This window comes from Sebastes fasciatus, chromosome 3 (genome assembly GCF_043250625.1).
Source record: "Sebastes fasciatus isolate fSebFas1 chromosome 3, fSebFas1.pri, whole genome shotgun sequence".
NCBI lineage: Eukaryota > Metazoa > Chordata > Actinopteri > Perciformes > Sebastidae > Sebastes > Sebastes fasciatus.
The window spans coordinates 25379519-25405610 of NC_133797.1; the positions used below are offsets into that span (position 1 = coordinate 25379519).

Here is a 26092-nt window from a genome sequence, read left to right on the forward strand (position 1 = left end):
GCCTAAGTATATATAGCAATAAAATCACAGCTGATTATGACTGACACAGTTTAACATGCTTAAAGAAATAATGAATAAATAGGAATAAGTTGCAAGAGATATCTGATACCGGCAGATACACACAACATGTGAATAAGAGAGTACCAACACTGGTCAATATGAAATGAAAAGAGTGTAACTACCTGTTTGATTAGAGCTGTAAGTTTTGTGTTAATGCTGGTTGTTGAAACACAGTAAATATTATCAGCTGCACTCACCAGTATTTGAGTCTGTTGTTGTTGAGAAAGACCTGATGAACTCAGTTTAATATTTCTTTAGACAGAAACACAGAGACTTGTCTCGACTGCAGCTCTCTGACCAACATGCAGTTTCATTTCTGTAATGTGACGTTGAAGCTCTCCTCCTTCCAGTGTTGCTCCACCTCTTACAGCAGCTCTGTTTGTGAGGATGTGTTTCCTCCTTCAGGGTTAGACAGAATACCTTCAGTATAGTTACTGATATTTGGCACAAGATACGTTTAATCTTTAGGAAGACTTTTATACTTCTTTTATCTTCCTTTTTCCTGCAACCACCAGGACAGTTTTCATCAGACCAGGAAGTTGAGTGGTGTGTGCAGTCTGTGCATGCCTTTAACAAACTCTCCTCCCTCTGATATGTGTTGTAATGCTCACATCTAGTGGCCACAGTTGAGAAACACATCCAACCTGTGAAAACCTTTGTGACTTTGAGGACAAGACTCCAGTTTCAAAATAAAACACATCAACAAAAATGTTTTTCTTCTGCACAAGATTTTACTGCAGTGATGACTGATTCAATTAATAACAACATGTATACATATTAGACATTAAAACCCAATAACCAGATGACTGAATAACTATTAAAAATAAAGACCATTAATCATTCACTTAATGATAATTAAATGTTCAAAACCCAACAACAGCTGAAAAGATGTAGGCCTATAAAACAGAATTAAAGCTCTAATGCTGCAACTAACAATTATTTTCATTATTGATTAATCTCTTGGTGCATAAAATGTCTGAAAAAAGGTCACAAATGCCCATTATGATTTATAATAATCCACCGATAATTGGTTTAATTTGATAAAAGACCCAGAAACCAGCAAATATTCACATTCGAGAGGCTGGAAACTAAAATTACAAATTTAATTGATAAATATTTGTGGATTAATTTTTCTGTTGATTGATAAATTAATTAGCTCTTAATTGATCAAAGAAAGAGTTCAGAAGAGTAACTTTTTGAATCTGAGTAGTTGTCTTTATCAGAAAAATGTACTTAACGTATAAAAAGTAAAAGTATTGATTGTGCAGTAAAATGTTCCCTGTCAGTGTTTTACTATTATATCTGATGTTTCTGGATTAATATTACTGCTGCATTAATGTGTATGCTGCATTTTACTGCTGAAGATGTTTAAGGTTGTGCTAAATTTAACTCTATATACTGTTGGCTAGTTTAATCTACAGCAATGCATCATGGTCTATAAGATCATCGTTTGTTTGTAGCGTCGCTGTCCTGTGAGAACCACGTATCTCTAAACAGTCGACTTTTCATGGTGTCAGAAAAACAGCCCTGAAGATTAATTCTGAAGACAACAGGTTTACATTGTATATTGCCACTGAATATGTATATTTGTTCTGTTATATGACAGTGAACCTTTTCATTTAAATATCATCAGTCTACTTAGCTTGATTGACAGGAGAGATGATCAGAGGGGCAGAGTTTTTACCACCATGATTAAGTTCAGGACTGAAGTATGGGAGGAGTTTCTCAGTGAAGCAGCAGCCAGTAAAGGAGTAGATAAGAGCTGCAGCATCTACGTCATAAAAGGAGACCAGACCCTCCTCATAATCCACAAACACCCCCACCTTCTGAGGCCGAGACTTCAGAGAGAGACTGACTGAAGGGCTAGCAGGAGCTTTGTACTCATTTCCATTTCCTAAACATATAGTCCAGTAACCATTCTGAGGGTTCAGTGGGATGATTCCCTTCCTGTTGATCGACTCTCTGGCCACTCCTAAAGTCCATTTAGTCTTTCCTTTAACTTGAACCTCAAAGTAAAATATGCTTGAAGAGAAACTCTGCTTTGCTAAGACATTAACATAATTAGAAAATCTCTTTGGGTTGTCTGGGAGATTCTTCCTCACATCACTATCATTCACTTGTTTCCCATCATCAGACAGGATGAGATCAGGATGAGCTGTATCAGGATCAAGAGTCACATCCACTGCATACTGCTGGACCCTCTTCAGCTCATCTTCAAGCAGCTTCTTCATCTCTTTACTGAGTGTCTCCTCCAGCTGAGCCACAGCTCTCCTCACAGTCCCCTCATATGATGGACGGACACTGACCTCTGTCCAGTCTTTGGTGGGTGGAGCAGCTTTCAGGGACTGGACACTCTGGAGAAGATGGAGTTGGTCTTCAGAGCGTTTGATCTGCTCCACTTCAGTCTTTCTCTTCGTCAGCTCAGAGATTTCCTGTTCCAGCTCTTTGATGGAAGCTTCGGCCTGTTTTTCTGTTGTTTTCTGCTTCTCTTTGATCGTGTTGATGAGATTGGCCTGGCCTCTCTCAACAGACTCCTTCAGAGCAGTGAAGACATGAACACCTTCTGCTATCTCTCTGTCTGCATCTTCCTCACTGAGGTCAACTGAGTGTTTGATCTCCTGAATCTTCAGTCGTCTCTTCTGGATCATCTGCTGAATTTCAGCCTCTGTCTTCCCCAGCTCGGCCTTCTTTCCTTCATATTCTTCTTTCAGAGGAACAACATCATGCATCTTGTGGTCTACAACATGGCAGAGCATGCAGACACATGTCTGGTCGGTCTTACAGAACAGCTCCAGAGGGTTATCGTGCTTCGTACACATCCTGTCTTCCAGGTTCTCCACAGGGTCGATCAGCTGATGTCTTTTCAGACGTGAAGTTGTCAGATGAGGCTCCAGGTGAGTCTCACAGTAGGAGGCCAGACACACCAGGCAGGACTTCAGGGCCTTCAGTTTGGTTCCTGTGCAGACGTCACAGGGAACTTCTCCTGGTTTGGACACTTGTTGCTCTGAGCTGCTGCTGCTGGTTTTCTGTTGAGCTGACTGTTTGAACTGAACAACCATCTCAGAGATGAAGGTGTTGATCCTCAAATCAGGTCTTATGGTAAAAGCCTCTTTACACTTTGGACACTGGCACCTGTCACTAGTATTTCAGTGTTCAGTGATGCAGTTTTTGCAGAAGTTGTGTCCACATGGTATACTGACTGGATTAATGAACACATTCAGACAGATGGAGCACAGAAACTGATCTTCAGATTGCAGATTGCTGGCAGCAGCCATATCTACACACTGAGAACAAAAGTGAAAGTATTATAAAATGTTTTTATTTACATGTATTAATCATTTGTATGAAACTAATATCAAAGTATGATTGCTGCAATATTGAAAAACATTATTTTGAATTTATAGGTATGTTTCATTTAACTGAGATGTCCATCTGACAAGTGTCATTATCAGTGCTCGAAGTGAGCCGGTACGCAGCGGTACACCTTACCGGCACTTCTACATTTTACTCCTTGGCGTACTGTGACTTTTTCATGCGTACCGGAACTTCTCACAAACTGCCTGTCCTCTCCTCTGCCCTCTCCATATCATTTTTTGTAAAATAATTAGTGAACTGTTTGTCATAACCTTTATATTTTTATTTCTAAACAAATATAATTAATGAAACATTAAACGTTTTCTGAATCAGCTCTTCTGATTTAGAGAATATGATTTTACAGGACAAACATTTCCAGAAGAATTAAATGTTCAGATGAAGGCTGTGATAAATAAAAAAAATAATCATTTAACTAGTAATAATAATGGTCCATAATGATGTAAAATGCGTAGTTTTAAGTCGAAAACCTTTAAATTTTCTTGGGGAATGACCCCCAAACCCAATATCTCCTAGTATCTTTTATTAACTGTATAAATTCATAATGTGTCTCTGTATAATATGTAGGAGCATCCTGACTGGGACTCTGCTCCTAAAACCTGAATGAAGAGCTCACACACCTCAGCTCTGCATGTATACCTGCCTGTCTGTCTGGCTGCTGTTGATTCCAGCCTATAGACATCCTATAATATATTATAGAGAGATGCTGAAGGCTACAAATAACACAGGAAAGCATTTTAACTATTAACATTATATACAAACACACCACCTTAACCCTATAATGTTCCAGTGTGAATATTATTGGAGTATTATAGGCCTACTATAGAAGATGCATATAGCCCAAGTATATATACAGCAATAAAATCACAACTGATTATGACTGACACAGTTTAACATGCTTAAAGAAATAATGACTAAATAGGAATAAGTCACAAGAGATTGCTGATACCGGCATATACACACAACATGTGAATAAGAGAGTACCAACACTGGTCAATATGAAATGAAAAGAGTGTAACTTCCTGTTTGATTAGAGCTGTAAGTTTTGTGTTAATGCTGGTTGTTGAAACACAGTAAGTATTATCAGCTGCACTCACCAGTATTTGAGTCTGTTGTTGTTGAGAAAGACCTGATGAACTCAGTTTAATATTTCTTTAGACAGAAACACAGAGACTTGTCTCGACTGCAGCTCTCTGACAAACATGCAGTTTCATTTCTGTAATGTGACGTTGAAGCTCTCCTCCTTCCAGTGTTGCTCCACCTCTTACAGCAGCTCTGTTTGTGAGGTTGTGTTTCCTCCTTCAGGGTTAGACAGAATACCTTCAGTATAGTTACAGATATTTGGCACAAGATATGTTTAATCTTTAGGGAGACTTTTTTACTTTTTTTATCTTCTTTTTCCTGCAACCACCAGGACAGTTTTCACAAAAAAAAAGTCAATCCCACATGTAAGAATACATCTTAGGGTCAGCAGAAACCAGCAGCCACTTTACAGTCCTCTACAGCTCTGCAACAATCACACTGTCTGTCCAGATTTCAGCTCACTGTTTGTCCTGTAATGTTCTAACCTTCTCATGTAATTCTTGTTTTTGCTTTGTTCCTATTAGTTGTTGCTGAATCAGACCAGGAAGTTGAGTGGTGTGTGCAGTCTGTGCATGCCTTTAACAAACTCTCCTCCCTCTGATGTGTGTTGTCATGCTCACATCTAGTGGCCACAATTGAGAAACACATCCAACCTGTGAAAACCTTTGTGACTTTGTGGACAAGACTCCAGTTTCAAAATAAAACACTCACACAAAAGGTTTCTTCTTCTGCACAGGATTTTATTGCAGTGATGACTGATTAAAATAATAACAACATAAATGCATATTAGACATTAAAACTCAATAACCGGATGACTGAATAACTAGTAAAAATAATGACCATTAATCATTCACTTAATACTAATTAAATGTTTAAAACCCAACAACAGCTGAAAAGATGTAGGCCTATAAAACAGAATTAAAGCTCTAATGCTGCAACTAACAATTATTTGCATTATTGATTAATCTCTTGGTGCATAAAATATCAGAAAAAAAGTCACAAATACCCATTATGATTTATAATTATCCAACGATATTTGGTTTAATATGATAGAAGACCCAGAAACCACCAAATATTCACATTCGAGAGGCTGGGATCTGTGAATTTTTGACATTGGGGATCTCAATCACTGTGAACTGAAGAAAACTCTGCCCAAACTCCATCAGTTTGTGAACTTCTCCACCGGAGGTGACAAAACACTGGACCGTTACTACAGCAACATAAAGAAGGCCTACATTGCTGTCCCCAAGCCTCATTTTGGTAAATCTGACCACCTGGCTATCCTGCTACAACCCATTTACATCACAAAGCTAAGAGCTAACCCTGTCACAATGAGGACTGTCAGAAGGTGGAATGACAGTGCGCTGGCAGAGCTACAAGGCTGCTTGGAGGCCACAGACATGAACATCTTTAAAGAGGCGACAGACAACATCCATGAGTACACAGAGACTGTTAGCAGCTATGTTGACTGGTGCACTTCCATGTGTGTTCCCTCCCTGACTATTTGTGTCTTTCCCAATCAAAAGCCCTGGGTTAATGCAGATGTTCGTCTGAAGATCAGGAAACGGTGTGCAGCTTTTAAGTCAGGGGACACTGTGGAGTATAAAAATTGCCCGATATGAGCTACAAAAATCCATAAAAGCTGCAAAGAGGGCGTACTCCCAGAAACTTGAGAGCTGTTACCTGGATAACAACACACATAGTATGTGGCAGGGAATCCAATCTGTCACTAACTCCAGGAGAAGCACGACAAGGACAGAAGCTCGGGACACCACTCTTCCAGACAACCTCAACAGCTTCTATGCTAGATTTGACAGACTGAATGGAGACACCCCCTCAAAAGCCCCCCATAACCCTGATGAGACTGCATTACAGGTGATACACACACAGGTTCTGAGGGTTCTGAAGCAGGTGAATCCACGCAAGGCAGCTGGACCTGATGGAGTGTCACCGAGAGTCTTGAGGGCCTGTGTGGAACAGTTGTCAGGGGTGTACACAGACATCTTCAACACCTCTCTCACACAGGAAACAGTCCCTAGGTGTTTCAAGTCGTCTGTCATCATACCGGTCCCGAAGAAACCAGATACACATACACTGAATGACTTCAGGCCAGTGGCACTCACCTAAGTAGCCATGAAGTGCCTGGAGAAGCTGGTTCTTCAATCAATTAACGTAGTGATTCCTGACTCCCTGGACCCCATACAGTTCGCTTACCGCTCAAACAGGTCAGTGGATGACGCAGTGGCACTGGCACTTCACTCCACACTCCAACACTTGGACAGTAACAGGACATATGCACGCATACTTTTTTTGGATTACAGCTCCGCCTTTAATACAATCCAGCCAATGAAGCTGACTGTGAAGTTAGCTAGCCTCGGGGTCCCAACAGCCACCTGCAACTGGATTTTGGACTTTCTGATTGACAGACCACAGGTGGTGAGGATGGGAGATAAGATCTCTGCCGAGCTCACAGTCAGCACAGGAACCCCTCAGGGCTGCTGCCTCAGCCCAAAACTGTTTGCACTATACACCCATGACAATGTTTCCACTGAGAAGAACAACATCATTATTAAGTATGCAGATGACACAACCATCCTCGGCCTCATCCAAGGTGGGGACGAGTCTGCATTAAGGGAACAGGTCAAAAAAATCATCAGCTATGGAGAGGACAACGACCTTTTTCTCAACATAGAAAAAACAAAAGAACTCATCGTGGACTTCAGGAGGAGAGCCCCCCATCTGCAGCCTCTCATCATCCAGGACACAGAGGTGGAGCGGGCTGACAGTTTGAAGTTCCTCGGCCTTCACCCGACTGACAACCTGAGCTGGGCCAAAAACACTACTGAAACAGTGAAGAAAGCTCAGCGGCGGCTGCACTTCATTAGGCTGCTGAAGAAGGCTGGACTCAGACGTCAGCCCCTCACCCTGGCCTACCGAGGACTGGTGGAAAGCATCCTCACCAGCGGCATCACGGTCTGGTTTGGGAATGCTACCCAGGCTGAGAGGAAATCGCTGCAGCGGGTCATAAAAACTGGAGAAAGAATCATTGGCTCTAACCTCCCCTCCATGGACATGATATACACCCAGCGCTGCAGGAGGAGGGCACAGAGCATCCTGAGGGACAGACACCACCCAGCTCACTCTCTGTTTAGGTGGAGGGAATCAGGACACACCCTGAGGCACGACAGGCCAGAGAGCATCTCCACTCTCAGAGCACGCTTTTACAACAGCTTCTTCCCAGCTACAATAAGACTGGTGGCAAAGGACGTTAAAGAGGGACACAAATACTCCACACCTCACCTCACCTCCATATCTTTATCGACACACATTACACCTGAACTGAATGGACTGTAATGCTGTGCAACATGCTGCCTTCCACTGTGTAATTGTCTGAAATATCTTAATTATTTCTTCTTTTTTTTTATATTTTTGAGAGTTACAAGTTCTTTTAACATGGTCATGGAGCATATATATATATTTACTGTATATTTGTATTGTGGGGGTATCATTCCTATGCAGAGGGTAGTTTAGTTTATTTATTGACTACACTGAGGGCGTTTTATATTTTAATAATTTATTTATTTATTGTGTTGAGTTGAATGTGCTAATTATTTTGTACTGTAATTACCTTGGGCCTTTTCTACCTTTTTTCCTTTCTTAAATTTGACTCGGTGTAAACTGCAAAGAATTCCAATGTACTTAGGTGCAAATGGAAAATAAAACTCTTGAATCTTGAAAAGAATTACATAAACAATTAATTGATTAATATTTACAGATTAATTTTTCTGTTGATGGATACATTAATTAGCTAATTTATTCATCTCTTAATTGCTCACAGAAAGAGTACACAAGAGTAACTTTTCGAAACTGAGTGGTTGTCTTTATCAGAAAAATTTACTTAATGTATGAAAAGTAAGTATTGATTGTGCAGTAAAATGTTCCCTGTCGGTGTTTTACTATTATATCTGATGTTTCTGGATTAATATTACTGCTGCATTAATGTGTATGTTGCATTTTACTGCTGTAGATGTTTAAGGTTGTGCTAATTTTAACTCCTTTATATAATGTTGGCTAGTTTAATCTACAGCAATGCATCATGGTCTATAAGATCATCGTTTGTTTTTAGCGTCGCTGTCCTGTGAGAACCATGAATCTCTAAACAGTCGACTTTTCATGGTGTCAGAAAAACAGCCCTGAAGATTAATTCTGAAGACAACAGGTTTACATTGTATATTGCCACTGAATATGTATATTTGTTCTGTTATATGACAGTGAATCTTTTCATTTAAATATCATCAGTCTACTCAGCTTGATTGACAGGAGAGATGATCAGAGGGGCAGAGTTTTTACGACCATCATTAAGATCAGGACAGAAGTATGGGAAGAGTTTCTCAGTGAAGCAGCAGCCAGTAAAGGAGTAGATAAGAGCTGCAGCATCTACGTCATAAAAGGAGACCAGACCCTCCTCATAATCCACAAACACCCCCACCTTCTGAGGCCGAGACTTCAGAGAGACACTGACTGGTGGGCTAGTAGCAGCTTTGTACTCATTTCCATTTCTCAAACATATAGTCCAGTAACCGTCCTGAGGGCTCAGTGTAATGCGTCCCTTCCTGTTGATTGACTCTCTGGCCACTCCAAAGTCCCATTGAGTCTTTCCTTTAACTTGAACCTCAAAGTAAAATCTGCCTGAACAGAAACTCTGCTTTCCTAAAACACAAGCACAATCAGAAAATCTCTTTGGGTTGTCTGGGAGATTCATCCTCACATCACCATGATTCACTTGTTTCTCTTCATCAGACAGGATGAGTTCAGGATGAGCTGTATCAGGATCAACTTTCACATCCACTGCATACTGCTGGATCCTCTTCAGCTCATCTTCAAGCAGCTTCTTCATCTCTTTACTGAGTGTTTCCTCCAGCTGAGCCACAGTTCTCCTCACAGTCCCCTCATATGATGGACGGACGTTGACCTCTGTCCAGTCTTTGGTGGGTGGAGCCGCTTTCAGGGACTGGACACTCTGGAGAAGATGGAGATGGTCTTCAGAGCGTGAGAGCTGCTCTACTTCAGTCCTTCTCTTCGTCAGCTCAGAGATTTCCTGTTCCAGCTCTTTGATGAAAGCTTCGGCCTGTTTTTCTGTTGCTCTCTCGTTCTCTTTGATTGTGTCGATGAGATTGGCCAGGCCTCTCTCAACAGACTCCTTCAGAGCAGTGAAGACCTGAACGCCTTCTGCTATCTCTCTGTCTGCATCTTCCTCACTGAGGTCGACTGAGTGTTTGATCTCCTGAATCTTCAGTCGTCTCTTCTGGATCATCTGCTGAATTTCAGCCTCTGTCTTCCCCAGCTCGGCCTTCTTTCCTTCATATTGTTCTTTCAGAGGAACAAAATCATGTGTCTTGTGGTCTAGAACGAGGCAGAGCATGCAGATACATGTCTGGTCGGTCTTACAGAACAGCTCCAGAGGTTTATCGTGCTTCGTACACATCCTGTCTTCCAGGTTCTCCACAGGGTCGATCAGCTGATGTTTTTTCAGGCCTGACATTGTCAGATGAGGCTCCAGGTGAGTCTCACAGTAGGAGGCCAGACACACCAGGCAGGACTTCATAGCCTTCAGTTTGGTTCCAGTGCAGACGTCACAGGGAACTTCTCCTGGTTTGGCACATCGTTTCTGTGAGCTGCTGCTGCTGGTTTTCTGTTGAGCTGACTGTCTGAACTGAACAACCATCTCAGTGATGAAGGTGTTGACCTTTAAATAAGGTCTTATGGTAAAAGCCTCTTTACACATGGGACACTGGCACCTGTCACTAGTATTCCAGTGTTCAGTGATGCAGTTTTTGCAGAAGTTGTGTCCACATGATGTACTGACTGGATCAGTGAACACATCCAGACAGATGGAGCACAGAAACTGATCTTCAGATTGCAGATTGCTGGCAGCAGCCATATCTACACACTGAGAACAAAAGTGAAAGTATTATAACATGTTTTGTTACACATGTATTAATCATTTGTATGAAACAAATATCAAAGTATGATTACTGCAATATTGAGAAACATCATTTTTGAATTTATAGGTATTTAGGTGGGTTTAGGGTTCATTTATTTGACAAGTGTCATAAAAATGAAAAGAGTGTAACTTCCTGTTTGATTAGAGCTGTAAGTTTTGTGTTAATGCTGGTTGTTGAAACACAGTAAATATTATCAGCTGCACTCACCAGTATTTGAGTCCGTTGTTGTTGAGAAAGACCTGATGAACTCTGTTTAATATTTCTTTAGACAGAAACACAGAGACTTGTCTCGACTGCAGCTCTCTGACAAACATGCAGTTTCATTTCTGTAATGTGACGTTGAAGCTCTCCTCCTTCCAGTGTTGCTCCACCTCTTACAGCAGCTCTGTTTGTGAGGATGTGTTTCCTCCACCAGGACAGTTTTCACAAAATAAAAGTCAATCCCACATGTAAGAATACATCTTAGGGTCAGCAGAAACCAGCAGCCACTTTACAGTCCTCTACAGCTCTGCAACAGTCATACTGTCTGTCCAGATTTCAGCTCACTGTTTGTCCTGTAATGTTCTAACCTTCTCATGTAATTCTTGTATTTGCTTCGTTCCTATTAGTTGTTGCTGAATCAGACCAGGAAGTTGAGTGGTGTGTGCAGTCTATGCATGCCTTTAACAAACTCTCCTCCCTCTGATGTGTGTTGTAATGCTCACATCTAGTGGCCACAGTTGAGAAAAACATCAAACCTGTGAAAACCTTTGTGACTTTGTGGAAAAGATTCCAGTTTCAAAATAAAACACTCACACAAAAAGTTTCTTCTTCTGCACAGGATTTTATTGCAATGATGACTGATTAAATGAATAACAACATGAATGCATATCAGACATTAAAACCCAATAACCGGATCACTGAATAACTTGTAAAAATATAAACCATTAATCATTCACTTAATGCTAATTAAATGTTCAAAACCCAACAACAGCTGAAAAGATGTAGGCCTATAAAACAGAATTAAAGCTCTAATGCTGCAACTAACAATTATTTTCATTATTGATTAATCTCTTTGTGCATAAAATATCAGAAAAAAGTCACAAATGCCCATTATGATTTATAATAATCCAACGATATTTGGTTTAATATGATAGAAGGCCCAGAAACCAGCAAATAATCACATTCCAGAGGCGGGAATCTGTGACTATTTGACATTTTTGCTTTAAAAAAATTACATGAACAAATAATTGATTAATATTTGCAGATAATTTTTTCTGTTGATTGAAAAATGTACTTAAAGGGACTATTTGTAACTTTCAGAAATGCTTGTTCAGAGCGACATCTGTGGCCGTTAAGTCAACGAAAGTCAGCGTCGGGCTCGCGCTTGCTCGCTCTAAATATACCTGAACGAGCATCGCTCAAAACAGTGAGGCGACACACGTCAGCTAAAACCACAATATCATTCTATATTTCACCTGCTGGGCAGTAATGTTAGCTGACCAGACGAAGGTCTCTCCATGAATCAATGCAGATCCTAGTTTTGGCCTTTCGTGCCTCAGCCTCCCGACCAGGAACAGGGGAGACACCGGCACCTGGTCAGAGACGGCAACGTTTCTCGTTGCAGAGCCCCGTCACCTCACAAGACACGGAAAATCTCTGTTGGTCTGGAGGAGCTGTAGCATTTATTTCTGCACAAATGTCCACTGTTCATTCACTAGATATTCTCAGAGCTACTAACTCTTCTGCAGTGTGGAGTGAGCGCGCGTTCACATCTAGAGGTGGAGCGAGCTGAGAGAGAACACGCTTACTGTGTGAGTGAAGGCAGGCAGAGGAGGAGAGACTTCAGCCACAAGCGAGCGCGCATGTGTCCCGACCCGGTACATTTATACGCTTCAAAAGTTACGAACAGTCCCTTTAACGTATGAAAAGTAAAAGTATTGATTTTGCAGTAAAATGTTCCCTGTCAGTGTTTTACTATTATATCTGATGTTTCTGGATTAATATTACTGCTGCATTAATGTGTATGTTGCATTTTACGACTGTAGATGTTTAAGGTTGTGCTAATTTTATCTCCTTTATATACTGTTGGCTATTTTAATCTACAGCAATGCATCATGGTCTATAAGATCATCATATGTTTGTAGCATCGCTGTCTTGTGAGAACCATGAATCTCTAAAAAGTAAACTTTTCATGGTGTCGGAAAAACAGCCCTGAAGATTAATTCTGAAGACAACAGGTTTACATTGTATATTGCTACTGAATATGTATATTTGTTCTGTTATATGACAGTGAACCTTTTCATTTAAATATCATCAGTCTACTCAGCTTGATTGACCGGAGAGATGATCAGAGGGGCAGAGTTTTTACCACCATCATTATCACAAGGACTGAAGAATGGGAGGAGTTTCTCAGTGAAGCAGCAGCCAGTAAAGGAGTAGATAAGAGCTGCAGCATCTACGTCATAAAAGGAGACCAGACCCTCCTCATAATCCACAAACACCCCCACCTTCTGAGGCCGAGACTTCAGAGAGAGACTAACAGGAGGAACATCAAGAGCTTTGTACTCATTTACATTTGTCAACCATATAGTCCAGTAACCAATCAGAGGACTCAGTGTGATGCCTCCCTTCCTGTTGATCGACTCTCTGGCCACTCCTAAGTCCAGTCAGTCTTTCCTTTAACTTGAACCTCAAAGTAAAATCTGCCTGAAGAGAAACTCTGCTTTCCTAAAACAAAAACACTAATAGAAAATCTCTCTGGGTTGTCTGGGAGATTCTTCTTCACATCACTATCATTCACTTGTTTTCCATCATCAGACAGGATGAGATCAGGATGAGCTGTATCAGGATCAAGTGCCACATCCACTGCATACTGCTGGACCCTCCTCAGCTCAGCCTCAGCGACCAGCTTCTTCATCTCTTTACTGAGTGTCTCCTCCAGCTGAGCCACAGCTTTCACCACAGTGCCCTCATATGTTGATGGACAGACAGTGACCTCTGTCCAGTCCTTGGTGGGTGGAGCAGCTTTCAGGGACTGGACACTCTGGAGAAGATGGAGATGGTCTTCAGAGCGTGAGAGCTGCTCCACTTCAGTCCTTCTCTTCGTCAGCTCAGAGATTTCCTGTTCCAGCTCTTTGATGAAAGCTTCGGCCTTTTTTTCTGTTGCTCTCTGCTTCTCTTTGATCGTGTCGATGAGATTGGCCTGGTCTCTCTCAACAGTCTCCTTCAGAGCACTGAAGACCTGAACACCTTCTGCTATCTCTCTGTCTGCATCTTCCTCACTGAGGTCGACTGAATGTTTGATCTCCTGAATCTTCAGTCGTCTCTTCTGGATCATCTGCTGGATTTCAGCCTCTGTCTTCCCCAGCTCGGCCTTCTTTCCTTCATATTCTTCTTTCAGAGGAACAAACTCGTGTGTCTTGTGGTCTAAAACGAGGCAGAGCATGCAGACACATGTCTGGTCGGTCTTACAGAACAGCTCCAGAGGTTTATCGTGCTTCATACACATCCTGTCTTCCAGGTTCTCCACAGGGTCGATCAGCTGATGTCTTTTCAGACGTGAAGCTGTCAGATGAGGCCCCAGGTGAGTCTCACAGTAGGAGGCCAGACACACCAGGCAGGACTTCAGGGCCTTCAGTTTGGTTCCAGTGCAGAAGTCACAGGGAACTTCTCCTGGTTTGGACACTTGTTGCTCTGAGCTGCTGCTGCTGGCTTTCTGTTGAGCTGACTGTCTGAATTGAACAACCATCTCAGAGATGAAAGTGTTGACCCTCAAATCAGGTCTTATGGTAAAAACCTCTTTACACATGGGACACTGACACCTGTCACTAGTATTCCAGTGTTCAGTGATGCAGTTTTTGCAGAAGTTGTGTCCACATGGTATAGCGACTGGATCAGTGAACACATCCAGACAGATGGAGCACAGAAACTGATCTTTAGATAGCAGATTGCTGGCAGCAGCCATGTCTACACACTGAGAACAAAAGTGAAAGTATTATAAAATGTTTTGTTACACATGTATTCATCATTTGTATGAAACAAATATCGAAGCATTGTGGTGTTACTGATTTCCGATGACTTTAGTTGTTCAGTCAGAAGACTGAAAAACAGTTCCATCCACATAATAATATAAAATAAAATGCCTCCTTAATAATAATAATGAACAAATGCCTCTACAATAACAAACAATTAAGGAAACTGAAATATATATATATTTTTTTTCCTTTTACCCGTCCTTTAAAGTTTCCCCAAATAAAATATACTAAAAGAAATGGGTATAAAGGGTTTCAGTGAATATCAACAAATGACTAGAATAACAAAATAAAGCCTGCAGGCGTTAGGCTATCGTGAGGCAAGCCAGATTCTTGCACAAATAGCACCTAAACCTCCTAGTACAGGTAACCCAATTGATTGGTATTTATTTTGTTTCCCCAACTAGGATAGTCAACACTCTCAATAAACAAAACACAAAGAGGACCGAATCTCAAAAGGGCCTAAAACAGACCAGAGTTTCTGGTTTGGCTGATAACACGTGTTGCATTTAGTAAAGGAGAGATCAGAATGACACTGGGTGTGCAGTTTCCCTCCTCTTTTAAGCCATACAGAAAGGGGAATGCACCAAGCTGCTCTCAACTGTCATTTAAGAGCCAGTCCCCACACCCTACGCAACAGGTGAACTGAATAACCCTCTAATCACTCAGCAATTCAACCAAAAAAACACCAGGGAAAAGGTAAATGACAGCAAGCCCCAGAGAATGGGTGGCTGCCACAGCATGAATACTGCAATATTGAGAAACATTATTTTTGAAGTTATAGGTATGTTTCATTTAACTGAGATGTCCATCCGACAAGTGTCATTATCAGTGCTCGAAGTGGGCCGGTACGCAGCGGTACACCGTACCGGCACTTCTACATTTTACTCCTTGGCGTACTGTGACTTTTTCATGCGTACCGGAGCTTCTCACTAGCTGCCTGTACTCTCCTCTGCCCTCTCCATATCATGTTCACATCCTTTTTGTAAAATAATTAGTGAACTGTTTGTCATAACTTTTTTTTTTGTGAACAAATATAATGAATGAAACATTAAAAGTTTTCTGAATCTGCTCTTCTGATTTATAGAATACGATTTTACAGGACAAACATTTCCAGAAGAATTAAATGTTCAGATGAAGGCTGTGATAAATAATGAGAATAATCATTTAACTAGTAATAATAATGGTCCAAAATGATGTAAAATGCGTAGTTTTAAGGCATAAACCTTCAAATTTTCTCGGGGAAGGAACCCCAAACCCAATATCTCCTAGTATCTTTAATTCACTGTATAAATTCATATTGTGTCTGTATAATATGTAGGAGCATCCTGACTGGGACTCTGCTCCTAAAACCTGAATGAAGAGCTCACACACCTCAGCTCTGCATGTATACCTGCCTGTCTGACTGGCTGCTGTTGATTCCAGCCTATAGACATCCTATAATATATTATAGAGAGATGCTGAAGGCTACAAACAACACAGGAAAGCACTTTAAATATTAACACTATATAAAAACACACCACCTTAACCCTATAATGTTCCAGTGTGAATATTATTGGAGTAGTATAGGCCTACTATAGAAGATGCATATAGCCCAAGTATATATAGCAATAAAATCACAGCTGATTATGACTGACAGAGTTTAACATGCTTAAAGAAATAATGAATAAATAGGAATAAGTTGCAAGAGATTGCTGATACCTGCAGATACACACAACATGTGAATAAGAGAGTACCAACACTGGTCAGTATGAAATGAAAAGAGTGTAACTTCCTGTTTGGTTAGAGCTGTAAGTTTTGTGTTAATGCTGGTTGTTGAAACACAGTAAATATTATCAGCTGCACTCACCAGTATTTGAGTCTGTTGTTGTTGAGAAAGACCTGATGAAAACTCAGTTTAATATTTCTTTAGACTGAAACACAGAGACTTGTCTCGACTGCAGCTCTCTGACAAACATGCAGTTTAATTTCTGTAATGTGACGTTGAAGCTCTCCTCCTTCCAGTGTTGCTCCACCTCTTACAGCAGCTCTGTTTGTGAGGATGTGTTTCCTCCACCAGGACAGTTTTCACAAAAAAAAAGTCAATCCCACATGTAAGAATACATCTTAGGGTCAGCAGAAACCAGCAGCCACTTTACAGTCCTCTACAGCTCTGCAACAATCATACTGTCTGTCCAGATCTCAGCTCACTGTTTGTCCTGTAATGTTCTAACCTTCTCATGTAATTCTTGTATTTGCTTTGTTCCTATTAGTTGTTGCTGAATCAGAGCAGGAAGTTGAGTGGTGTGTGCAGTCTGTGCATGCCTTTAACAAACTCTCCTCCCTCTGATGTGTGTTGTCATGCTCACATCTAGTGGCCACAGTTGAGAAACACATCCAACCTGTGAAAACCTTTGTGACTTTGTGGACAAGACTCCAGTTTCAAAATAAAACACTCACACAAAAAGTTTCTTCTTCTGCAAAGGATTTTATTGCAGTGATGACTAATTAAATGAATAACTACATAAATGCATATTAGAAATTAAAACCCAATCACCAGATAACTGAATAACTATTAAAAATAAAGACCATTAATCATTCACTTAATGCTAATTAAATGTTTAAAACCCAACAACAGCTGAAAAGATGTAGGCCTATAAAACAGAATTAAAGCTCTAATGCTGCAACTAACAATTATTTTCATTATTGATTAATTTCTTTGTGCATAAAATATCAGAAAAAAAGTCACAATTGCCCATTATGATTCATAATAATCCAAAGATATTTGGTTTAATTTGATAGAAGACCCAGAAACCAGCAAATATTCACATTTGAGAGGCTGGAATTTGTGAATTTTTGACATTTTTTGCTTTAAATAATTACACAAACAATTAATGTATTTATATTTTCAGATTCATTTTTTTGTTGATTGATTAATTAATTAGCTAATTTATTCAGCTTTTAATTGTTTTGTGCTAATTGTGCTGATTTTAACTCCTTTATATACTGTTCGGTAGTTTAATCTACAGCAATGCATCATGGTCTATAAGATCATCATTTGCCTGTAGCGTCGCTGTCCTGTGAGAACCACGTATCTCTAAACAGTCGACTTTTCATGGTGTCAGAAAGAAAGCCCTGAAGATTAATTCTGAAGACAACAGGTTTACATTGTATATTGCCACTGAATATGTATATTTGATCTGTTATATGACAGTGAACCTTTTCATTTAAATATCATCAGTCTACTCAGCTTGATTGACAGGAAAGATGATCAGAGGGGCAGAGTTTTTACCACCATCATTAAGACAGGGATTGAAGAATGGGAGGAGTTTCTCAGTGAAGCAGCAGCCAGTAAAGGAGTAGATAAGAGCTGCAGCATCTACGTCATAAAAGGAGACCAAACCCTCCTCATAATCCACAAACACCCCCACCTTCTGAGGCTGAGACTTCAGAGAGAGACTGACTGGAGGAACATCAAGAGCTTTGTACTCATTTCCATTTCTCAACCATATAGTCCAGTAACCAATCAGAGGACTCAGTGTGATGCCTCCCTTCCTGTTGATCGACTCTCTGGCCACTCCTAAGTCCCATTTAGTCTTTCCTTTAACTTGAACCTCAAAGTAAAATCTGCCTGAAGAGAAACTCTGCTTTGCTAAGACATTAACAGAATGGGAAAATCTCTCTGGGTTGTCTGGGAGATTCTTTCTCACATCACCATGATTCACTTGTTTCCCATCATCAGACAGGATGAGTTTAGGATGAGCTGTATCAGGATCAAGTGTCACATCTACTGCATATTGCTGGACCCTCTTCAGCTCATCTTCAAGCAGCTTCTTTATCTCTTTACTGAGTGTCTCCTCCAGCTGAGCCACAGCTCTCCTCACAGTCCCCTCATATGTTGATGGACGGACGCTGACCTCTGTCCAGTCCTTGGTGGGTGGAGCAGCTATCAGGGACTGTACACTCTGGAGAAGATGGAGTTGGTCTTCAAAGCGTGAGAGCTGCTCCACTTCAGTCCTTCTCTTCGTCAGCTCAGAGATTTCCTGTTCCAGCTCTTTGATGAAAGCTTCGGCCTGTTTTTCTGTTGTTTTCTGCTTCTCTTTGATCGTGTCAATGAGATTGGCCTGGCCTCTATCAACAGTCTCCTTCAGAGCACTGAAGACCTGAACACCTTCTGCTATCCCTCTGTCTGCATCTTCCTCACTGAGGTCGACTGAGTGTTTGATCTCCTGAATCTTCAGTCGTCTCTTCTGGATCATCTGCTGGATTTCAGCCTCTGTCTTCCCCATTCCGGCCTTCTTTCCTTCATATTCTTCTTTCACAGGAACAACATCATGCATCTTGTGGTCTAAAACGAGGCAGAGCATGCAGACACATGTCTGGTCGGTCTTACAGAACAGCTCCAGAGGTTATTCGTGCTTCGTACACATCCTGTCTTCCAGGTTCTCCACAGGGTCGACCAGCTGATGTTTTTTCAGACGTGAAACTGTCAGATGAGGCTCCAGGTGAGTCTCACAGTAGGAGGCCAGACACACCAGGCAGGACTTCAGGGCCTTCAGTTTGGTTCCTGTGCAGAAGTCACAGGGAACTTCTCCTGGTTTGGACACTTGTTGCTCTGAGCTGCTGCTGCTGGTTTTCTGTTGAGCTGACTGTCTGAATTGAACAACCATCTCAGAGATGAAAGTGTTGACCCTTAAATCAGGTCTTATGGTAAAAGCCTCTTTACACATGGGACACTGGCACCTGTCACTAGTATTCCAGTGTTCAGTGATGCAGTTTTTGCAAAAGTTGTGTCCACATGGTGTACTGACTGGATCAGTGAACACATCCAGACAGATGGAGCACAGAAACTGATCTTCAGATAGCAGATTGCTGGCAGCAGCCATATCTACACACTGAGAACAAAAGTGAAAGTATTATAAAATATTTTGTTACACATGTATTATTCATTTGTATAAAACAAATATCAAAGTATGATTACTGCAATAGTGACAAACATTATTTTGAATTCATAGGTATGTTTCATTTAACTGAGATGTCCATCTGACAAGTGTCATTATCAGTGCTCGAAGTGGGCTGGTACGCAGCGGTACACCATACCGGCACTTCTACATTTTACTCCTTGGTGTACTGTGACTTTTTCATGCGTACCGGAGCTTCTCACAAGCTGCCTGTCCTTTCCTCTGCCCTCTCCACATCAGGTTCTCTGGGAGATAAATAACGGTGCAGCGCCAGCGTAGTTGCGCTGCGTGGGTTCACGTAGGGAACTGAAGCTGGCTTTATTAATCGCCAAGCGAGCTGTAGCCTTGTTGTTCACATCAGAACCGCATATGACCGCGCTGCATTATTTTTGGCGTTTTCAATGATAAAATCAGACACACATTAATAAAACTCCATGCTGCAGAACATTAACTAGGCATACATATGGCATATTAATTATTATTCAGCCTGAAATGACAATGTGTGTTTTTATGTAGACACCTGATAGTTTTACTGTAAAATGCAATATTGGCTTGAGTCTGCAGAGGCAGGTATACAGCCTGTCTGCCAGGAAGGGGGATCTACATTTATTAGTTCACAGCATTTAGCTCCCTGCAACAGCATGTGCCATTTTGTAACCACATAAATATGATTGGCATAAACATCGGGGTATATCCTCTATCTTAGTCTTAAAAGATAGATTATAGTGTGGAAATACCCCGACGTCTATCATATCTATACCAGTAGAAAGGGGTTATACCACAATGATAACCAGTTAACGTTTCAAAGTATTTATGTGGAATAATAAATGATATGCCATATGTTAATGTTCTGCAATGTGGAGTTTTATATAATGTGAAATCGCGTTCTATTATTAATAAGGGTGTGACGAAATATTGTGCGACAAAATATTGCGATATAAAAACAAGACGATATGCATCGTCAAGACAAAAAACTGAATCGCGATATCAGGACATAATAGGTACTATGTTCATATGGGCTCCAGGGCTAAAGCTGCAGCCTCTTCCTGCAGCTGTTCAAGGCCTATGGAAGGAGGCTGAGTACGTGTAATATTTTTGGGGTACAACACATGCGCAGTAAAAATCTGGTCTGCCTTTGCTGAAATTGAACCAATCGCAACGCATGGCCGCAGCTTCAGTTACACAGTGCATGTGACATACCCCCGGAGCCATGACCGCCCGTGACCTATCCTCCTTTCATAGGCCTTGTCGGAGCTCCACACACATCAACACACACAGCGCAGTCAGTGAACAGTCAGACTGGTTATGGTGGCTAGGCTAACAATAATATCAAGTGAGAACGAGGGTGCTGTAATTTATCAATACAATGTTCACATCCTTTTTGTAAAATAAGTAATAAACTGTTCGTCATAACTTTTTTTTTGTGAACAAATATAATTGATGAAAGAGTATTTAAAAGTTTTCTGATTTATAGAATATTATTTTACAGAACAAACATTTTCATAAGAATTAAATGTTCAGACGAAGGCTGTGATAAATAATAAAAATAATCATTTAACTAGTAATAATAATGGTCCATAATGATGTAAAATGCGTAGTTTTAAGTCAAAAACCTTCAAATTTTCTTGGGAGAGGACCCCCAAACCCAATATCTCCTAGTATCTTTTATTCACTGTATAAATTCATAATGTGTCTCTGTATAATATGTAGGAGCATCCTGACTGAGACTCTGCTCCTAAAACCTGAATGAAGAGCTCACACACCTCAGCTCTGCATGTATACCTGCCTGTCTGTCTGGCTGCTGTTGATTCCAGCCTATAGACATCCTATAATATATTATAGAGAGATGCTGAAGGCTACAAATAACACAGGAAAGCACTTTAACTATTAACACTATATACAAACACACCACCTTACCCCTATAATGTTCCAGTGTGAATATTATTGGAGTAGTATAGGCCTACTATAGAAGATGCATATAGCCCAAGTATATATAGCAATAAAATCACAGCTGATTATGACTGACACAGTTTAACATGCTTAAAGAAATAATGAATAAATAGGAATAACTTGCAAGAGATTGCTGATACCGGCAGATACACACAACATGTGAATAAGAGAGTACCAACACTGGTCAGTATGAAATGAAAAGAGTGTAACTTCCTGTTTGATTAGAGCTGTAATTTTTGAAACACAGTAAATATTATCAGCTGCACTCACCAGTATTTGAGTCTGTTGTTGTTGAGAAAGACCTGATGAACTCAGTTTAATATTTCTTTAGACAGAAACACAGACTTGTCTCGACTGCAGCTCTCTGACAAACATGCAGTGTCATTTCTGTAATGTGACGTTGAAGCTCTCCTCCTTCCAGTGTTGCTCCACCTCTTACAGCAGCTCTGTTTATGAGGATGTGTTTCCTCCTTCAGGGTTAGACAGAATACCTTCAGTATAGTTACAGATATTTGGCACAAGATACGTTTAATCTTTAGGGGGACTTTTTTTTACTTCTTTTATCTTCTTTTTCCTGCAACCACCAGGACAGTTTTCACAAATAAAAGTCAATCCCACATGTAAGAATACATCTTAGGGTCAGCAGAAACCAGCAGCCACTTTACAGTCCTCTACAGCTCTGCAACAATCATACTGTCTGTCCAGATTTCAGCTCTCTGTTTGTCCTGTCATGTTATAACCTTCTCATGTAATTCTTGTATTTGCTTCGTTCCTATTAGTTGTTGCTGAATCAGACCAGGAAGTTGAGTGGTGTGTGCAGTCTGTGCATGCCTTTAACAAACTCTCCTCCCTCTGATGTGTGTTGTCATGCTCACATCTAGTGGCCACAGTTGAGAAACACATCCAACTTGTGAAAACCTTTGTGACTTTGTGGACAAGACTCCAGTTTCAAAATAAAACACTCAAACAAAAAGTTTCTTCTTCTGCACAAGATTTTATTGCAATGATGACTAATTAAATGAATAACAACATAAATGCATATTAAACATTAAAACCCAATAACCGGATGACTGAATAACTAGTAAAAATAAAGACCATTTATCATTCACTTAATGATAATTAAATGTTCAAAACCCAACAACAGCCGAAAAGATGTAGTCCTATAAAACAGAATTAAAGCTCGAATGCTGCAACTAACAATTATTTTCATTATTGATTAATCTCTTGGTGAATAAAATATCTGAAAAAGAAGTCACAAATGCCCATTATGATTTATAATAATCCAAAGATATTTGGTTTAATATGATAGAAGACCCAGAAACCAGCAAATAATCACATTCGAGAGGCTGGAACCTGTGAATTTTTTACATTTTTGCTTTAAAAAAGTACATAAACAATTAATTGATTAACATTTGCAGATTAATTTTTCTGTTGATTGATAAATTAATTAGCTCATTAATTCAGCTCTTAATTGCTCACAGAAAGAGTACACAAGAGTAACCTTTTGAAACTGAGTGGTTGTCTTTATCAGAAAAATGTACTTAATGTATGAAAAGTAAAAGTGTTGATTGTGCAGTAAAATGTTCCCTGTCAGTGTTTTACTATTATATCTGATGTTTCTGGATTAATATTACTGCTGCATTATTGTGTATGTTGCATTTTACTGCTGTAGATGTTTAAGGTTGTGCTAATTTTAGCTCCTTTATATACTGTTGGCTAGTTTAATCTACAGCAATGCATCATGGTCTATGAGATCATCATTTGTTTGTAGCGTCGCTGTCCTGTGAGAACCACGTATCTCTAAAAAGTCGACTTTTCATGGTGTCAGAAAAACAGCCCTGAAGATTAATTCTGAAGACAACAGGTTTACATTGTATATTGCCACTGAATATGTATATTTGTTCTGTTATATGACAGTGAACCTTTTCATTTAAATATCATCAGTCTACTCAGCTTGATTGACCGGAGAGATGATCAGAGGGGCAGAGTTTTTACCACCATCATTAACACCAGGACAGAAGAATGGGAGGAGTTTCTCAGTGAAGCAGCAGCCAGTAAAGGAGTAGATAAGAGCTGCAGCATCTACGTCATAAAAGGAGATCAGACCCTCGTCATAATCCACAAACACCCCCACCTTCTGAGGCTGAGATTTCAGAGAGAGAATGACTGAAGGGCTAGCAGGAGCTTTGTACTCATTTCCATTTCCCAACCATATAGTCCAGTAACCATCCTGAGGGTTCAGTGGGATGATTCCCTTCCTGTTGATCGACTCTCTGGCCACTCCTAAAGTCCATTTAGTCTTTCCTTTAACTTGAACCTCAAAGTAAAATATGCCTGAAGAGAAACTCTGCTTTGCTAAGACATTAACATAATTAGAAAATCTCTTTGGGTTGTCTGGGAGATTCTTCCTCACATCACTATCATTCACTTGTTTCCCATCATCAGACAGGATGAGATCAGGATGAGCTGTATCAGGATCAAGAGTCACATCCACTGCATACTTCTGGACCCTCTTGAGCTCTGACTCAGCGACCAGCTTCTTCATCTCTTTACTGAGTGTCTCCTCCAGCTGAGCCACAGCTCTCCTCACAGTCCCCTCATATGATGGACGGACGCTGACCTCTGTCCAGTCTTTGGTGGGTGGAGCAGCTTTCAGGGACTGGACACTCTGGAGAAGATGGAGTTGGTCTTCAGAGCGTTTGAGCTGCTCCACTTCAGTCCATCTCTTTGTCAGCTCAGAGATTTCCTGTTCCAGCTCTTTGATGGAAGCTTCGGCCTGTTTTTCTGTTGTTTTCTGCTTCTCTTTGATCGTGTTGATGAGATTGGCCTGGCCTCTCTCAACAGACTCCTTCAGAGCAGTGAAGACCTGAACACCTTCTGCTATCTCTCTGTCTGCATCTTCCTCACTGAGGTCGACTGAGTGTTTGATCTCCTGAATCTTCAGTCTTCTCTTCTGGATCATCTGCTGAATTTCAGCCTCTGTCTTCCCCAGCTCGGCCTTCTTTCCTTCATATTCTTCTTTCAGAGGAACAACATCATGCATCTTGTGGTCTACAACATGGCAGAGCATGCAGACACATGTCTTGTCGGTCTTACAGAACAGCTCCAGAGGTTTATCGTGCTTCGTACACATCCTGTCTTCCAGGTTCTCCACAGGGTCGATCAGCTGATGTCTTTTCAGACGTGAAGTTGTCAAATGAGGCTCCAGGTGAGTCTCACAGTAGGAGGCCAGACACACCAGGCAGGACTTCAGGGCCTTCAGTTTGGTTCCAGTGCAGACGTCACAGGGAACTTCTCCTGGTTTGGACACTTGTTGCTCTGAGCTGCTGCTGCTGGTTTTCTGTTGAGCTGACTGTCTGAACTGAGCAACCATCTCAGAGATGAAGGTGTTGATCCTCAAATCAGGTCTTATGGTAAAAGCCTCTTTACACATGGGACACTGGCACCTGTCACTAGTATTCCAGTGTTCAGTGATGCAGTTTTTGCAGAAGGTGTGTCCACATGGTGTACTGACCGGATCAATGAACACATCCAGACAGATGGAGCACAGAAACTGATCTTCAGATTGCAGATTGCTGGCAGCAGCCATGTCTACACACTGAGAACAAAAGTGAAAGTATTATAAAATGTTTTGTTTCACATGTATTAATCATTTATATGACACAAATATCAAAGTATGATTACTGCAATATTGAGAAACATTTTTTTTGAATTTAAAGGTATGTAGTTGGTTTTAGGTTTCATTTATCTGTTACAAGTGTCATGAAATGAAAAGAGTGTAACTTCCTGTTTGGTTAGAGCTGTAAGTTTTGTGTTAATGCTGGTTTTTGAAACACAGTAAATATTATCAGCTGCACTCACCAGTATTTGAGTCTGTTGTTGTTGAGAAAGACCTGATGAACTCAGTTTAATATTTCTTTAGACAGAAACACAGAGACTTGTCTCGACTGCAGCTCTCTGACAAACATGCAGTTTCATTTCTGTAATGTGACGTTGAAGCTCTCCTCCTTCCAGTGTTGCTCCACCTCTTACAGCAGCTCTGTTTGTGAGGTTGTGCTTCCTCCTTCAGGGTTAGACAGAATACCTTCAGTATAGTTACAGATATTTGGCACAAGATACGTTTAATCTTTAGGGAGACTTTTTTTACTTCCTTTTCCTGCAACAACCAGGACAGTTTTCACAAAATAAAAGTCAATCCCACATGTAAGAATACATCTTAGGGTCAACAGAAACCAGCAGCCACTTTACAGTCCTCTACAGCTCTGCAACAATCATACTGTCTGAACAGATTTCAGCTCACTGTTTGTCCTGTAATGTTCTAACCTTCTCATGTAATTCTTATATTTGCTTCGTTCCGATTAGTTGTTGCTGAATCAGACCAGGAAGTTGAGTGTTGTGTGCAGTCTGTGCATGCCTTTAACAAACTCTCCTCCCTCTGATGTGTGTTGTCATGCTCACATCTAGCGGCCACAGTTGAGAAACACATCCAACCTGTGACTTTGAGGACAAGACTCCAGTTTCAAAATAAAACACTCACACAAAAAGTTTCTTCTTCTGCAATGGATTTTATTGCAGTGATGACTAATTAAATGAAGAACAACATAAATGCATATTAAACATTGAAACTCAATCACCAGATGACTGAATAACTAGTAAAAATCCTGACGAT

The 26092-nt window shown here is 40.6% G+C and overlaps 2 protein-coding genes, 1 long non-coding RNA gene and 2 pseudogenes across 3 annotated transcripts in view; 1 reads left to right on the top strand and 4 right to left on the bottom strand.

The window, feature by feature from the left end:
- LOC141764535 (uncharacterized) overlaps positions 1-26092 on the top strand; it is a 256854-nt gene that overhangs the window by 190814 nt on the left and 39948 nt on the right. The window lies entirely within an intron of this gene.
- On the bottom strand, positions 957-3606 carry LOC141765317 (zinc finger protein RFP-like). Its single transcript, XM_074631379.1, has one exon. The coding sequence runs from the start codon at positions 3117-3119 to the stop codon at positions 1695-1697; it is 1425 nt and encodes a 474-aa protein (XP_074487480.1). The 5' UTR covers positions 3120-3606; the 3' UTR covers positions 957-1694.
- Positions 8816-14466, bottom strand: LOC141765392 (uncharacterized; annotated as a pseudogene).
- LOC141765318 (E3 ubiquitin-protein ligase TRIM21-like) lies at positions 17755-19398 on the bottom strand (annotated as a pseudogene).
- Positions 22398-25793, bottom strand: LOC141764529 (E3 ubiquitin-protein ligase TRIM21-like). Its single transcript, XM_074629826.1, has 3 exons — positions 25587-25793; positions 25285-25486; positions 22398-25021 (listed from the first exon to the last, which is right to left on the bottom strand). The coding sequence occupies exon 3, from the start codon at positions 25010-25012 to the stop codon at positions 23369-23371; it is 1644 nt and encodes a 547-aa protein (XP_074485927.1). The 5' UTR covers positions 25013-25021; positions 25285-25486; positions 25587-25793; the 3' UTR covers positions 22398-23368.